Raw genomic sequence first — 14362 nt, 5'->3', positions numbered from 1 at the left:
CGCCGAAAGTAAGTCAAATCAGCAGAGACTTGCTGAATCCAAATGCCTCTTGTCACGAAAAGTATCGCTTCGGTGGTAATGGCATTCGAGGTTTGAATGAGGTGAGTCAATGGGACGGGTTGAAATGAAGATAAAAAGGCGGCGACTCACTAAAGTTGATTGTAGCACAGTATATCGGAGAGCATACTTTTACTGTACTAATTGATGATCATTGCGACTGAGAATACAGTGCACAAGTACCTAAAGGCAAACTGCAATATACCCTGACAGGCCGCCCCGCCGCTATATCGCGACCCGGCGCCCGGGACTGCCTATTGTGGCATTGAGCCTAGAACGGGCGCTAAGACGAATCAGACTTAGCGCCAACTTCCGGAAAAACCATGGAACTTGAGCTCACTTTTTTTGGGAGCTCCAGTCAACCACCTGCAGAGAGGCTGCAAAAGCATTCGCGGGTCCAAGTGCGTACAAGCGCGTCCACTTACTTTCTTTGCATCTCAGGCAACATAGCTCATCGCAGCCTCGCCTGATGCAGTCTGGACCTTGACTGCTCTGCCCAATCGACCTCTGCGGCAATGGCGCAAGTGGCAGACCGTCAATACTTTCCTCCTCTGGAGGAATGCTTGAATGGAGACACCATCATTATGTGGGTAGACCTGCGTTTGTTGACTTGCTGATTGTCCGGAAAACTGATCCTTGAACTAGCTCCTGGAAGCTCATCGCAGCTGCACTGGCGGACAAAGATGACTCCAGGCGGAAGAGCGAAGCTGTTGTACAGTTTTTACAAGATGATTTCGTACGAGCACTCATAAAAGATCCGTCGACCGCCTTTGCGCCGCCGAGCGATCACACCAAGTCGAACTTCGAGACGAGGACCGCCGCTATACACGTCACTCCCAAACCGAACGACAACTTCGACATCAAAATAATCAAGGAGGATACGCAGTGGTTGAGCAAGAATGCCAAGGTCAATCTCGTTGCTGCGCTTCGCGCGACAGTCATCGAGTTCCAGTCGCGACCAGCTAGCCACCTAACAGGAACCCTCTCCTCCCAGGATATAATCAACCTCCAGGAAGCTTCTGGCGTCGCAAACGTACAATCGTCATCTTTCGTCCCTATCGCTGGTGCCTCCCAGGATGCGGAGACGATCTGGGCAGAATTCGAGAAAGAGGAGTCAAGGCGACAGCGAATTTTCCAGACATATCTTGCAGAGAGACGCCACTTTCTAATGACTGCTGCTTTGGTGCAGGAGAACGTGCTTTACACCCAACCTTCACCGCCAGCCTCTGCAGCTGATCTTCCGATCGCGACAACTCAGTTGATCGCCGCGAACGAGCGTCCCAAATACCTCGAAAATCTGCTCACGACCTACTTGCAGTATGTCACTGAGGCTATTGGTCGACTGGCCGAGGGGCTCGAAGCAGTTGTGGAAGATAAAAGCCTGCTGGGAGAAGAAATCGAGCTGGAATGGATGCGGACAGCACTCACTGAAGTTGTACACGCCTTGTCGGTCGTCTTTCAGTCAGTCGATGGCAGCGGCGACGATTTTGTACCATCCGCGGTGGTTGGCCATTGGTTTTCCTTGATGGATAACTATGGTTTTCTCAACGGGATTACCGCGGTGAGTTCACCAAGAATCAGACTTTTTTGGGAAGCCAGGACTAACAGCAGACAGCCGACTGATGCCATTGCCTCACTAATCATGCCCCTGAGATCTCTCATCTCAGCCATATCTATCAAGCTCCTGAACCCTACAAGATCTATCGAGTGTCTCGCCGAAGAGGCCCCTGAATATCGCGGAGACGAGGACCCCTACATTACTGCTCCGTCAGTATTGGAGCAAGTCCACAATGCAATCCTCGCCGCAGCCACTGCCGATTGCGAGAGCCAAAGCCCCATCATATTTGCATGGACCGTCGTTGTCCACCGCATGTTCTATTCGCATCACGACCGAATCGAAAAGCGAGATGCGCTACAGAACCAGCGATCTCAGGAGACTTTCGAGGCTGGTGTCTTGATTCGGCCCACTACTGCTCGCCGTCTTTCTGCAGGGAGCATTGTTTCTCTCGATGGCAAGTCATTTGACATTTTCCTGACCAATGCGGGTTTGGACAAGGACTTGCAGGTTGTGGAGCAGCTGGCAGTAGCTGTCACATCGCATGGACGGGCTTACGAAGTCTTGTCCGAGATGGCACTGGCTATTGGGGCCTCCAGTGACGGAGCCTTCTCGGCACTTCTGAGTTCCAGAATCCGGCTTTCGTATGTCGACTTCCTCAAAGCCACATATCCCCTCGTAGGGTATCAGTCAGACTCTGTCACCTCTCTCCTTTCGGTCCTGGGAGCTGGCCAGCAATATTGGGACCTTTCGAAGCCTTCGCTGCACGCCTCAAGTGATATTTTGGCCGAGGTGCTCCACGACGATGTTGCACTCGAATACTACTTCCACCAGGCCCTCAACCGATATCCATTTGAGTTGCTGCCATTCCTCAATCTCTGCAGGACTTTGGCGAACTGCACCGTTGCTGACGACCGGATGGACACGGTAGTCAACCTCTTGCGCAAAACCCCATCACTTACCTTCATTCTCCCCGATGACTACCAGCAGTACGAGCTAGCCCAGGAGGAGGACAATACCAACACATTTTATCTACTCGAAGACATACCGCTTTTCACGCCTGCCACGGCATGGAATCGCAGAACTCGGGTGGACGACGTATTTAGGATACCTGCGGAAACAGTAGGACGCTTTGTGACGGATACGGGTCGCGTGGTTCTATTGGAGTATGAGCACTCTGCTCTTGCTTTGCTTGGCAAGAGGCTCGAAATCCAACTGGCACCTGAGACTTACCGCAGCGAGCTGGATGCGTTCCAGCCAGAGGAAACCGCAGAAACCATTGCTCTCTTAGCAACACTACTGCGCGCGGAGGTACTGAAGTCTGAAAAGCAGGGCTTGAGCGGCGAAACATCGCTCAAGTCGGGACAAGAGCTTTTGGATGAGATTGGTAAGCAAATCTCCGGGAACAAAGACCTTGTGGCGGTTGTCTGCGAGACCATGGATGCCTATATGCAAGACGAGAAGGCGACCGAAGGACAGGGCATCGCAGTGCTCAACTCATGCGTTCAATTCTTACATGCGATCCTGCCGCTTTGCCCCACGAGAGTCTGGTCTTACTTGGCGCGTTGCGAACTTCTCAATTCGGAAGCCCAAGCAGGAAAATTGGCAAAGATCACCGGTAATCTCGACTTAGTTGGAGACCGATATGAACTGTTGCTTTCGGCTGTACGGCTTTTTTCTAGCCTCATTGACAGCGTCAAGAGCAGCGCTGTTCAACGCAAATCCGGCAACAAGCTGGTTGGACGGCAGAAGATATCGAACAACGTTTGGCTCGGCGTGGCGGACAAAGTCTTGGGCAAAGTCAGCCTCGCAATTGCTCAAGCCGCGGTTGACGTCTTTGAGACCTCCTCAACTTGGCGCTTCGGATCAGAGCTTCACAAAGCACTGCTCATTCGGCACGTTGTCCCTGTCATGGATCAGATCATCGAGCACACCTACGGGATGGGTGACCAAGATAGCGCGGATACGCTGGCGGCTTGCTTAGAACCTGCAGCGTCCTACATTATCGATGCGTTCCTCTCGCCCTCAACAGGGTCTCTTAGGTTCCAGCCGCTCCTCACAACTTTGGTCAATGGTCTCCAAATCCCCGACTCAACATTCTACCAAGATCGACTAGCCTCAGCTCAGGAACAGCTCACGTGCGCTTTGCGATTCACGACAACCTTACTACGTGTTGCGAGCTACCTGGACAGACCATCAGCGACGTTTGAAGAACACCTCTTCAAGACGTCATCGATTTTGGCAAGGTTATGTGCAATCTGCGAGCAATTCCGGCGACCAGCATTGCTCCTCCTGGAGGCTCTGGTGCTGAGTGCTGCCAAAGCTCACGATGATCCTCCTTCCCTTCTGGGATACCTAGGTCCCCTTTTGTCCCGGTCATTTATCGAAGTCTTGTCGCGACTCGACAAGCCCTTCCTCGTTGCGAAGGATGTGCAGACAACGTGGAAATTCTTCTCCACAATTGTGCAGAACCGCCAGCAGTGGCTATCAAACTGTCTCTTGACAGGCAAGACGCCCAGAGATGCCCTGAAGGGCGTCAAGAAGGACGCTTCATCGACGCCCAACTCGGTGCTAGCGACAGCCTTTGCAAAGCTGAAGAAGATCAAAGAGTTGGAAACAAGCGAGGCAGTCAGGATCCTCGATTTCGTTGCATCATCTCAGAACCATTGGCCTTGGACAATCTTTACCATGCAAAAAGACTCGTCCTTCTTGGACTCTCTGCGCCTTTACGTCAAGGACCTCAGTAGCTTTACTGTCACAAGCAAGACAGATGCCGTTAAGGCTGCCACAGATGCCAAAATGGCCGCTTACATTGCCGAGATATTCGCCATGCAGCTCTATCACTTACGGCAGATGGGCGGGGCCGACATATTCGCCAAGAGCCTGGTATCCGACCTAGACTACTATCTAAGGGACGGCGTAGAAGTTTCGAGCTACAATACTTCTCTGCACAGCAACTTTGCCAAAAACTTCACAAGCAAATACCCCGGAGTTTCGTTAGAAGCTTTCAAAAGGACATCACTGAGACCTGGCGAGCTAGGTAGAAGCTATTTCTATGATCTGGAGAGTGCAACCGAGATGTTGAGCTTCGATCCAGGCTGGCATGGTCGTCGCAACAATGGGTTTCGTAACGAGATGGGGATTGCCAACGCCAACCTGTCCCTAGTTGACGCGCAGATTGTAAGTTTCTCACCTGGACACCCACCTACCCTTTCGGCCCGTATTAATATTGCCGCAGTCGCTGTTCCACGCATGGGAATACCTGCTTCTTGAGCTTAGTAGCTCTCTGGCAGAAAACGAAACCATCGCCAGACAAATGTTGCAAGTTGCGCAGCAATGTCTCGAAGCGAATCGGTCCAACCAAGGCCCAGAGAATATCTTCATGCGGATTGTCGAAGAGCGAGCTGATCTGAGTTTGCTTCTCGTTCAGCGTCTCGTTGGTCGTCCCATTTCATCTCACGATGTGAACCAACTTCTGGGAACATTGTTCACCATCATCAGCGCTGTCGAGGAGCCCTTCAACCCGGAATCAATCTCGTACTACCGCACGATGCTCAAGGCAATCTATGTTACCCTGCGTGCGTATAGTGCTGCGGAAAAGAAGTCCCTGGGAGCCTCGAAGAACGGAGGTGACGGCTTCTCGATCACACTTACTCAGACTGTTCTGAACCTTCTCGACCGAGTAGTCGCAAAGGGGTTCAGAACTCTCGTTGCCCTTGTGCACGATTCCGAGGCTGCCGTTGCACCTGAGGACCTTGCTCTGCTTACGGCCATTTTGCAAGCTTGTCTCAACATGCCAACCATTGACCAATGTCAAACACAGGTACTCAACATTATGGCATCATATGATGCCATGCACGCAGCGACATCACTTTTCTCTTGGGCTGACAAACTTTCCATCAACGGCGACCCGATCTATGGCGAGTTGAGCTTGCTGTTTTTGCTGGAGCTCTCTACCCTGCCGGCGGTGGCAGAACAGATGGCTTGCGACGGCTTGCTGAGCCACCTGACTTCGGCAGGCATCACCAACTTTATGCGCCGCGGAAATATCTCTCCCTTCTCGGAAGCTGTTGGACCCCAGCGATGCTACAGCATCTGGGTCAAGGGTGTTCTGCCCCTATTGCTGAATCTTCTCACTGCCCTGGGCGGAACGGTTGCGCCTGAACTGGGTTACGTTCTTAACCAGTTCCCTCTGCTTCTCAAGTCTAGCGTTGACCGATTCGAGGCACCTGGCGCCAGTCGTACAGCATCGAGAGAGACGCCGCACTATGTGACGCTCCTTGCAGTATCAGAGGTGCACTCTCTTGCTCTGTTGACAAGAGTTATCGCCGCTTTGCGAACTGCCAACAACCGTGATATCCCAGAGATCCAATGGGATGCTGCCTCCCTTTTGGAAAACATCGACTTCTGGTTATCGAGCCGCAAGTTGCTGCGCGACAGACTTCTGCCGCTGGGCCAGCGTGAGGTGGAGTGGAAGAGCATCAAGACTGGCGCGTCGGATGAGACTGGCCAGCCAGGAAATGTCCTGGAGAGCAAGGTCCTCTCGCAGTTGGAGGCTGTGAGGGATGTATTAAGCGAAGACCTCGAAGAGTCTTGAGGAAGGATGAGGAGGGACGTTGAGATAGAAATAATGAAGCCGAAGGGGTTATCGTCGGCCACAAGGGAATGAATGATTTGGAGGGGAACAACGACAAAAGGGTTTAGGCGTTTAAGTGTGTAGGATAAACGTGGGTGCGTCATACCTATTCCAGCCATCGTCACTGGGAAATCCCATAGTCTACGTAGGATCAAGTTTGTGGATACCCCTAGCAGATTGCTGGGTACGACCAAAATGACGCCCGTTTTCACTGTGATTTTTGTCTCCCGAATTGATGGCATACAATCAAACGGTCTCGACGGCTCATGGAGTAGATATTTTATCCATTCGTTTCTCCCTTCATACAGCGGTGTTTATTCCAAACCCGCATAAGGGTACTATGCCACGTTTTCTAACCACCGGTCAGAGGAAGGAAAACGTAACATAATGTAATATACAGGAAACCCTTCTCGTTCGTGGTTGTCCGTCCCAACTCACTCGCCTGGCTTCGTTAATTTGGAGATCGTGTGTGGTAAATGTTGCAAATCCCAGGGCCTTCTCCCCTCCGACTGGGCTTGTCTGCGCCTGCCTTGCTGGGAATACTGTTACATCAGCACGCGCGCACGCGCGCTCGCTCTATCGAACACCCTCTGCGTGCCCATTCTCTTCTCTCTCTTTTTTACATCATTTGGGATTTTTTTCTCGACTGTGGATTTACTGTCCCTGCATCTGGGCTGTCATCTGGGCGTTGTGCTCCTGGAAGCGCTCGCTGAGGCGCTGCTGGGAGAACATCTGCTTCTGGATGCAGCGGGTGATGCAGCCGGTCTCGCGGGAGGAGAGGGACTTTGAGGTGAAGTCGTCGATGCACGAGGTGAAGCAGTGGTCGACGAGGTTGCCAAAGAGCTGTAAAAAGGGGGGGAAAGGATTAGCCACAGGGTCTTGGGAGTCTTATCGCTTTTTCGAACAGCGACCGAAGGAGGAAAGAAACATGGGAGACGGAGGAACGGATTGTTTCGTTTTTGTTTTTTTTGTGAATGGCGGAACGGGAGGTTGAAGAGAGAAACGTACGTTCATGAACTCCTTGACCTGGCGCTTCTGAAGTCTCTGCTGGAGCTGGGCCTCCTCGGTCTTGGTAAGGCTGGTGATAGAGAATTGCGCGTTAGTCGCTATGTCTGATCTCTATGTTCCTCTAGTACTTCCAGGGGATTATTCAAGGGGGGTAAAGCTTACGCGTCCATTTTGAGATGTGATTGATCTGATGAACTCGTAAAGTTGACAGGGTATATGCGAGGCCGGGCGGTACGTGATGGAAGTTGTGGTTGATTCCGGGGGCGATGACGATGGTTGAAATTTCTTTGGTTAAAGCACTTCCTCAGCAGAGCAGCGCTGCGCCGAACGAGATGGCAGGCAAGCTTGCCTTACCCCCGATCAGCGCTGGCCAATCAGATCTCTAAAAATCGGACAGCGCTGGAGCTCCGATAACGATAAGAACCTATCGGGATTTCGTTTGGAGCTTCACCTCGGATAGATACATAGACTTCGATGGGAATTCCGATGCGCGAGAGTCACTGCCTTTATCTGGGAGACTTTGCTCTACTTTGAATGCCGAGCCGATATTGGTTGTCATCCGGCACTGGCGAGGGCTCTCTTCACAGCTTTGAAGCGTTGACCTCGGCCGTCAAATTCAAAAGACCAATCTTGATTCGAGATTTCGGAGGTATCGGGTTTGTTTATTTCTTTCAAGACACAGCAAACACCTTGGACGAGAAATTGGTTCCAATTATATCAAAAAATTCTTAAATGATGTGTTTAAATTATCCTGACGTGGACAAAACGCACGTCGCCCTATATCCAATCCCAGAGCGACCGAATCCATGACGTCTCGCCAGGGTATCAAGCCTATATGTACATAGGTTCAGAAGAATAGAAGACATTACCATTTCACGTTGAGTCCGCTGGGTATCCAAGGTTCAAAAAAAGGCCGGGCCGCATACAATGATGCGTCCCGGCAGCCGAAAGCCATAAAGGGGGGAGCACGCGGAGAAGGCCACAACAGAGACCAAAACCCCCTTACATGACGATACAGCAAGCCTTCTCCAGCTTCTTGAGAATCTTGACGACCAAGTCGCCAGTCTCGTCCTGGTTTTGCTGCTGGTTCTGGCCGCCGTGGTGCTGCTGTTGTCCACCGTGGGTCTGCCCGCCGTGCTGCTGGTTCTGACCGCCATGGTGCTGTTGCTGGCCGCCATGATGCTGCTGCTGGCCGCCTCCGTGGTGTTGCTGTCCACCACCAGTGTGAGGCGGCGGCGGCATCGTTGCATCCCCGCCCTGGAGGTTGATGTAGATCCGGCCGGCGTTCTCCTCGGTCGAGTACTTGAGCCCCATCTCGCGGCAAATGGCCTCGATCCTCGGCTTCAATTTCTGCACGTGGCCCGTCGAGTGGTTTCCCTTGCCGACGATGGCGTGCAAGTGTTCCTGGCCCCGCGCCCGGTCGGCGCGGATGCGCTCCTCGAGGATGCGCTCCGCCTCCTCGACGTACTGCCCGTGCAGATCGACGCAGCTGCCCGTCACACGGCCGGCGGCGTTGTTCTCCCGGAAGATAAACTCGGACGCCTGGCGGTTGTAGTCCTCCATCTTTTGCGCGTGGCGCTTGCCCTCGTTCGAGAGCTCCTTGGCGGCCGCGCCATCGCCCGACTGGTAGGCTTGTTGAGACTGGAGAGCATCGAGGGTTGGTGTTAGTCTTGCGGCATCACACAAAACTCAAAACCACGTGTTTCGGACAAGGCTTCGGCTTGGGCTTAGGCTTAGGCTGGGGCCACTTACGCGCTCAAAGGCCTGATTGCGTTTGTTGGCTTCCTCGCGGGCGAGGTCACGGAGGCGATCGTACTCGCGCTCCGTATCGTCGTCGTCGTTGTCGGCGTGGCTGAAGGCTGCAAAATTTATGCTCGTGTCAGCGCGCGTCCGGGCCCCAGATGTCGAGCAGCAGCATTGTATTGATCCGGGCCTGTTTGTGGCGGTCTCGGATTTCAAGCCATGGCTCCAGGAGGATTCGAAAACGAAACATGGCGAAGATGCTTACCGCGGCCGCCCAGGCGGTTCATAGGGATAGACATGTTTGCCCGTTTGCGCGCTCAATTGACTTCAAGACGCTGTCCGTGGTGGAATTGGCAGAGGAATGAAGAAGAATAATGCGGTCGCGAGCAAAACAAGCTTCAAGTTCGCGTCCAAGATGCGGGCAGAGAGGTTGGTATGACGGCGCTAAGCAAGCTTGTTTTTCGGTGCCGGCAACGTAATTGCGGGGCTCTGCTCCGGCCGATGACGCTTGTGCTGGCCGGTCCGGCTTCCGTCTCTGGCTGCCCGGTGCAGTACGGTTCTGCCATACGACCGGTTCCATGATGGGCGAACCCATTCGCCCCATCTTGGTCTATCAGTCTAGGTTCCATTCCTATGCTGTGTGGCTGTGTCTTCTGTGTCCAGAACTCTGGGGACGCACAAGCTCTCCTCAAGTGACTTGTGTGATCTACAGGGGCAGAAGCTATGCTTGGACATCGTTCTAACTCTTCAGGCGGCTGCGAACGCCACAGGCATCGCTTGAACCCGTACTCTGGTTGGTGGCGCTTTACCGTATGTTCCGCGGTTTCTGTATGTCTCCCCAAGGTAGAATGATATCCTTCGTTTCCCAACTGTCCTAATTCAAATCATCCGCATAACAGTATTCGTCTAGAGCACACAGCGGAGAGGCTTCGTTCCACAGCTTTCCGGATCCATGAGGATCTAGTCCAGTCCGAAACAAAACTCGAACAGCCGGAGTGGAGGACGATATCCACGGTGGCCAACCAAGGAGCGCTGGAGTCATGGATTGGACGCCAGCTCGTCTGTATGATGTGCCAGATGGTGGTTACACAAGAGGCAGGCTCAGGGGCGGAAAGCTTCGGTGGGCCCTTCTAGAACACCACGTTCTCTTTTTTCTTCTTCGTTTTTCTCCTTTCCGGATGCTTCAGCATCTACTGTGTAATACTCCATAACAGGAGAAACCCAATCGTCAGTATCCAAGGTCAAAGCACACGCCGTCCGAACTAGCCGACCAAAGTCCAGATGGAATAATGACGATTTTCCGCGAAAGGTAACCTTCACTAGGGGGAGTCTTCAGGGGAACAGCAGATGATCGTAAGAGGGTGCCGCTCATTACTACACGGACCTTGCAGAGCACCATCTTCGTACCTGCATGACATGCAAGAGGACGACGCGCAGGGAACGCTCCATCTGCCAACTTTTTAGTGCGCGTTCACCAACTATACGCACTGCTATTCGTCCACTCATGGAGTTGCACTGGGTCAGTGGGCGGCAGAGGCAAATGGGCAAGACGACCTTGACGACGAAGACGGTGTGAGTGGATGGGACCGGGCCTCGGAAACGAAGAGAGCCTCCACAATTCTGGGTCCTCTTCAATTAAAAAGAGCCCTCTCGTGATCCCCCGTGGAACGACTTTTTGCAACTCCACAGATTTGCCTCTTCAGGCGTGCGATGACTACGTACTATGAGCCCCCAGCCTCTGCCAATGGCTTGGATGGATCCCGCTTTGCTTCGAGGAAAAGGCAGCTCGTCTGCCATGTGGCCTCCCTGTACCAGGCGGGAATAGTTTCTCTGGTAGTTTCCGACCGGCTGCCTGCAATGCATCTAGTGAATGTGCGAAATTACCTTATTTCGGATGCGAGATGTCTAGGTACGCCGGCTTGTCAAATGCTTCTATTGGTTCCCTTTTGAGAGCCGCTTTAGACGGCGTTCTTGTCAAAGTCTCTCGGACGGCGGCTGCTAAAGCCTTGGTTTGCGAAAGCAGATGTCCCTCATCTGGCTTGTCGATCTGGAGCTGCTTCCCCACCAGCACACTGTAGAGAGTCTCGCCTTTGAGACGTGCCATCGAGTGAGACCTGAGAGGCAAGAAGTCTGGACTCCGAATTACAACAAATGAGGGGCCAGAGCAAGGTCTATCCATTGCATGAAATACTGAGAATCCACTTCAGACCGTATTTTCGACAGTGAGGATGGTGTTACCTGGTACGGATACCGCATGGTAGGGGCACATTGTCGATAGCCCCGTCGTGCCCCCCAGAAAACCGTCCAAAATTTGGTGATGATCGACAAGTCCAAACAGGTTCGGGAAGTGCACGCCTGCAGGTCAACGGAATGGAACCCCGAGATCACTGTCCGATCTTTCTGTGCCCGCCTCGAGGGGGCTCCGACCGCCATCGTATTATCGTAACGCAGATGAGATTTACAACAGCCTGACAGTGTTAATGTATACAGTTACCAGCAAGGGTGGGTGATATTTTGCCCTTGCATGGTCGGCTAAGATGGCTTGGTGTTTCAAGGCAGCTAAAATGGTGGGGTCTAACCGTCCCAAACTCCAGGCTTTGGCTCTCATGGCACTGAGCGGTAAATCAAGAGATACCTACCCTCTCCAATGTGTCAACGCGTACGTTGACTTCGATGTGAAAGACGTGATAATCTGTGCGCCCTGTAAGGGTTTAGACGTAACGACGAAGCGCCGAATGCCTTGGGCTTCAGACGGTTCTCCCCGGTGAGCCTGCGAAGTGGATACCGCTTCTAGTCTGTTTGCTCTGTTGTTTGCTTTCCAGAGAAGTAAGTTTGCATGTTTTAACTCAGCCGACTAAGAGGGTGGCTCCGGCAGTATCGCAAGTCGGAGCGCCCATTTCGATATCGTGACTTGTGGTTAATGTGGTGCTTAGCTCTCGATACATGATCATGTTCGTGTGGCGTAATTATTGGCTGGCTGCAATGATTGCCCTACAAGTACCATTTCCAAGATCTAAGCCGTCGAGGCGCTCTGGCAGCCAATCAATGCAACAGGACCGAGTCAGTATGAACGATGTCTCTCTTTGAGCTTCACAGCTTCGTCTATTGCCGAGCAGCTTGGGTCGGTGGCTTTATTAGTGCAAAGCCTGCTTTGCTCGATGCTCAGACACGGCCGACCGATTCTTTGAACAGACATCGAGGTCGACTTTTCGGGTTTATAAAGCCCGTGCGTCAATGGGGATCTGGGTACTCCGTACCGGAACAGATTATCGCATTCAGACGTAGATCTTGTTTACTGGCAGGATTTTGTTAGTACTAGCTTTTGATCCGCCGATGGTACCATGTGCAAGCAGAATCGTGTGCAGCGGTAGCCAGTACTGAACACTGAACTCATATGCAGGTGAATCGCCTTGGCGGCAGCTTGCAGCAAAGTAGCAAGCGCCCGAGGGCAGACGCGAAGGAGTACGTGGACTAGTAAAAAGCAAACATCTCGGACTGAGTCGGAGGCCCAAAGATGTTGGAAACTCGGAAATAGTGAAATGACTACTTGCCGCAAACAATGCTGTTATTGTCGACCAGTTCTTTGATGTTGGGTTTGGGTAGAGGAATAGTCGACATAGAGCCTTGTCTTTGCGGGATGACAGCTCCTAATGTGAGCCGGCTAGAATATCATTCAGATAGTCAAGATCCAACCTGGGCTTTCGAACAGTTGATCGAGGCATTGGACGCCACTGCCCCTGATGATAGGATTTGTATGTGTCTAAGTATATTTTGCTTACGCTTTTCCCATTATGCTAGCTTCTTGCCTCTGGAGACTTTGCGCCACGCACACAAGAGAGAATTGCTAAGTGAGATGATATTTGAAGCAAACACATGGGCCAGGGCAAGCAAGCGGGCTTTTTTTGATCATATCGCTCTTTGATCAAAAGGATCTTTCAATGTGTCCTAGGCGACGATCTCGTTGAGAGTAGTTGGCCAACACTGTCCAATTATCGATAGACGGCGTGTGGTATACCGCATAAAAGAGGTGGAGCGGCCAAACATTTTAAGTGGACGCAAGGGTGGACAAGAAGACGGGATCTCTCGCGATAATCTGATATCACGGCAATCCGAGATTCCGCTGCCTGCCCCAATAAGCGCAAGGACGATCTCAGGACGAGACTATGCATACGGTTTCCGGGTCTGAAGGTAATATCGTTGACGCCGAATGTGGTGGCAGAGACGCTTGTACGAGCTAGAATGGTGATGAGGAGAGTAGCCGCCATGGCCGTGGGACCGTAGCTCCGATGCGGCCCCGGTTCTTCCTAATGGATGAAAGAGAACTAGAGCGATGGACCGGCCCATTGGCGTCTGGCTCTTTTTTTGAGTTGACAGCATGAGTTCCCACTTTGGGGTAGAAAAGAAAGGGAATGCTACTGGTCTCCATGTACTTTAGGCCTGTTTTGAGAGAAAGCTGCCTTTGAGCATGCGGGTTCTTTGTCCCACCTCAACATCCATGGTCTGTCTTCTGAAGCAAGGTCGAGGCAGTGCAGATTGCAGAAGCGTTTGCGGGCGAATCAAAAGGTGACGGCCAAGTGTATGGAGAGTTTGGGTCTTTTGCTTGTTTGTCTGGTAAGTGTGCAATGCAGTTTGGCGTCCAACTAACACTAAGATCCAGATCTGTGCATACCAACGAGTATGTAGGGTGAAGGCCTGGCAAATACGGAGTACCCGCACTCCATGATGGGTGGCCACCGTAATGAACGAGGCCGTGGTGGTGGGTAGATCTTGTGGAGGACCTGAAGGTGTGGATAAAACCCTGCCCACGGCAACAACTTCGTTCACCTCCTTGCCCTGAAAGGCGGCTGACGAGGACAGTAGTGTTTCGAGAATTGCAATGGAAGTTTTGATGGAAGGACGTTACTCGAATTCCATTGTTCCATAACCCATCCATGTTGGGTAGGTTGTGGATGGGTGGATCTCTCGTCTGCTTGGCCGCGGCGGATGGTCTGGCGTTGCTTGCAGCTGCAGGCTATGGTGCAGATGGTTGCGAAAAAGGAAGCGTGCAGATTTTCTTCTTCCTGGTTGGGACTGAATCTGAACTGAGCCCGCCCGCGGTCCCCCCTCCCCGACCGACTCCCGAGTCCTCCACATCCGCAGATGCTACTGCCGGTCGGCAGAGGATGGGTTGCCGTTCGACGCTTACATAGTTCACAGATTGCACCCGTAGGAATCATCATGATGTTGTCAAGTCGCTGTAGACCGCGAACCGTCAATTTGCTAAATGGACGTCAGCTCAAGATACTATGTCAAAGTTCCGGTTCGTATTGGCATTGGCTCGTGCTTCTCACCCAATTCATTGTTCCTAGACCAGTCACCAAAGG

The 14362-nt window shown here is 52.4% G+C and overlaps 5 protein-coding genes across 5 annotated transcripts; 1 reads left to right on the top strand and 4 right to left on the bottom strand.

Annotated features, from left to right (window-relative positions):
• Positions 1-572: 572 nt before the first annotated feature.
• Positions 573-6209, top strand: CPAR01_08960 (uncharacterized protein; the record flags this gene model as incomplete). The annotated part of the gene is made up of 4 exons (XM_060493227.1): positions 573-643; positions 703-1618; positions 1673-4792; positions 4851-6209. 4 exons carry the CDS (start codon positions 573-575, stop codon positions 6207-6209), a joined length of 5466 nt encoding a protein of 1821 aa, XP_060347357.1.
• Positions 6210-6902: 693 nt separating this feature from the next.
• Positions 6903-7426, bottom strand: CPAR01_08959 (Tim10/DDP family zinc finger; the record flags this gene model as incomplete). The annotated part of the gene is made up of 3 exons (XM_060493226.1): positions 6903-7091; positions 7257-7326; positions 7419-7426. 3 exons carry the CDS (start codon positions 7424-7426, stop codon positions 6903-6905), a joined length of 267 nt encoding a protein of 88 aa, XP_060347356.1.
• Positions 7427-8258: 832 nt separating this feature from the next.
• Positions 8259-9298, bottom strand: CPAR01_08958 (smr domain-containing protein; the record flags this gene model as incomplete). Its single annotated transcript, XM_060493225.1, has 3 exons — positions 8259-8897; positions 9009-9115; positions 9265-9298. 3 exons carry the CDS (start codon positions 9296-9298, stop codon positions 8259-8261), a joined length of 780 nt encoding a protein of 259 aa, XP_060347355.1.
• A 2547-nt stretch (positions 9299-11845) lies between these two features.
• CPAR01_08957 (uncharacterized protein) lies at positions 11846-11950 on the bottom strand (the record flags this gene model as incomplete). Its single annotated transcript, XM_060493224.1, has 1 exon — positions 11846-11950. The coding sequence occupies one exon, from the start codon at positions 11948-11950 to the stop codon at positions 11846-11848; it is 105 nt and encodes a 34-aa protein (XP_060347354.1).
• Positions 11951-12988: 1038 nt separating this feature from the next.
• CPAR01_08956 (uncharacterized protein) lies at positions 12989-13932 on the bottom strand (the record flags this gene model as incomplete). The annotated part of the gene is made up of 3 exons (XM_060493223.1): positions 12989-13303; positions 13485-13607; positions 13669-13932. 3 exons carry the CDS (start codon positions 13930-13932, stop codon positions 12989-12991), a joined length of 702 nt encoding a protein of 233 aa, XP_060347353.1.
• Between the last annotated feature and the right edge of the window lie 430 nt (positions 13933-14362).

The sequence above is a fragment of the Colletotrichum paranaense genome (assembly GCF_030867605.1).
Source record: "Colletotrichum paranaense strain IMI 384185 chromosome Unknown Scaffold_7.1, whole genome shotgun sequence".
Lineage (NCBI taxonomy): Eukaryota > Fungi > Ascomycota > Sordariomycetes > Glomerellales > Glomerellaceae > Colletotrichum > Colletotrichum paranaense.
Note: the sequence above shows the minus strand (reverse complement) of the source record. Positions and strands in the feature narration are given on the sequence as shown.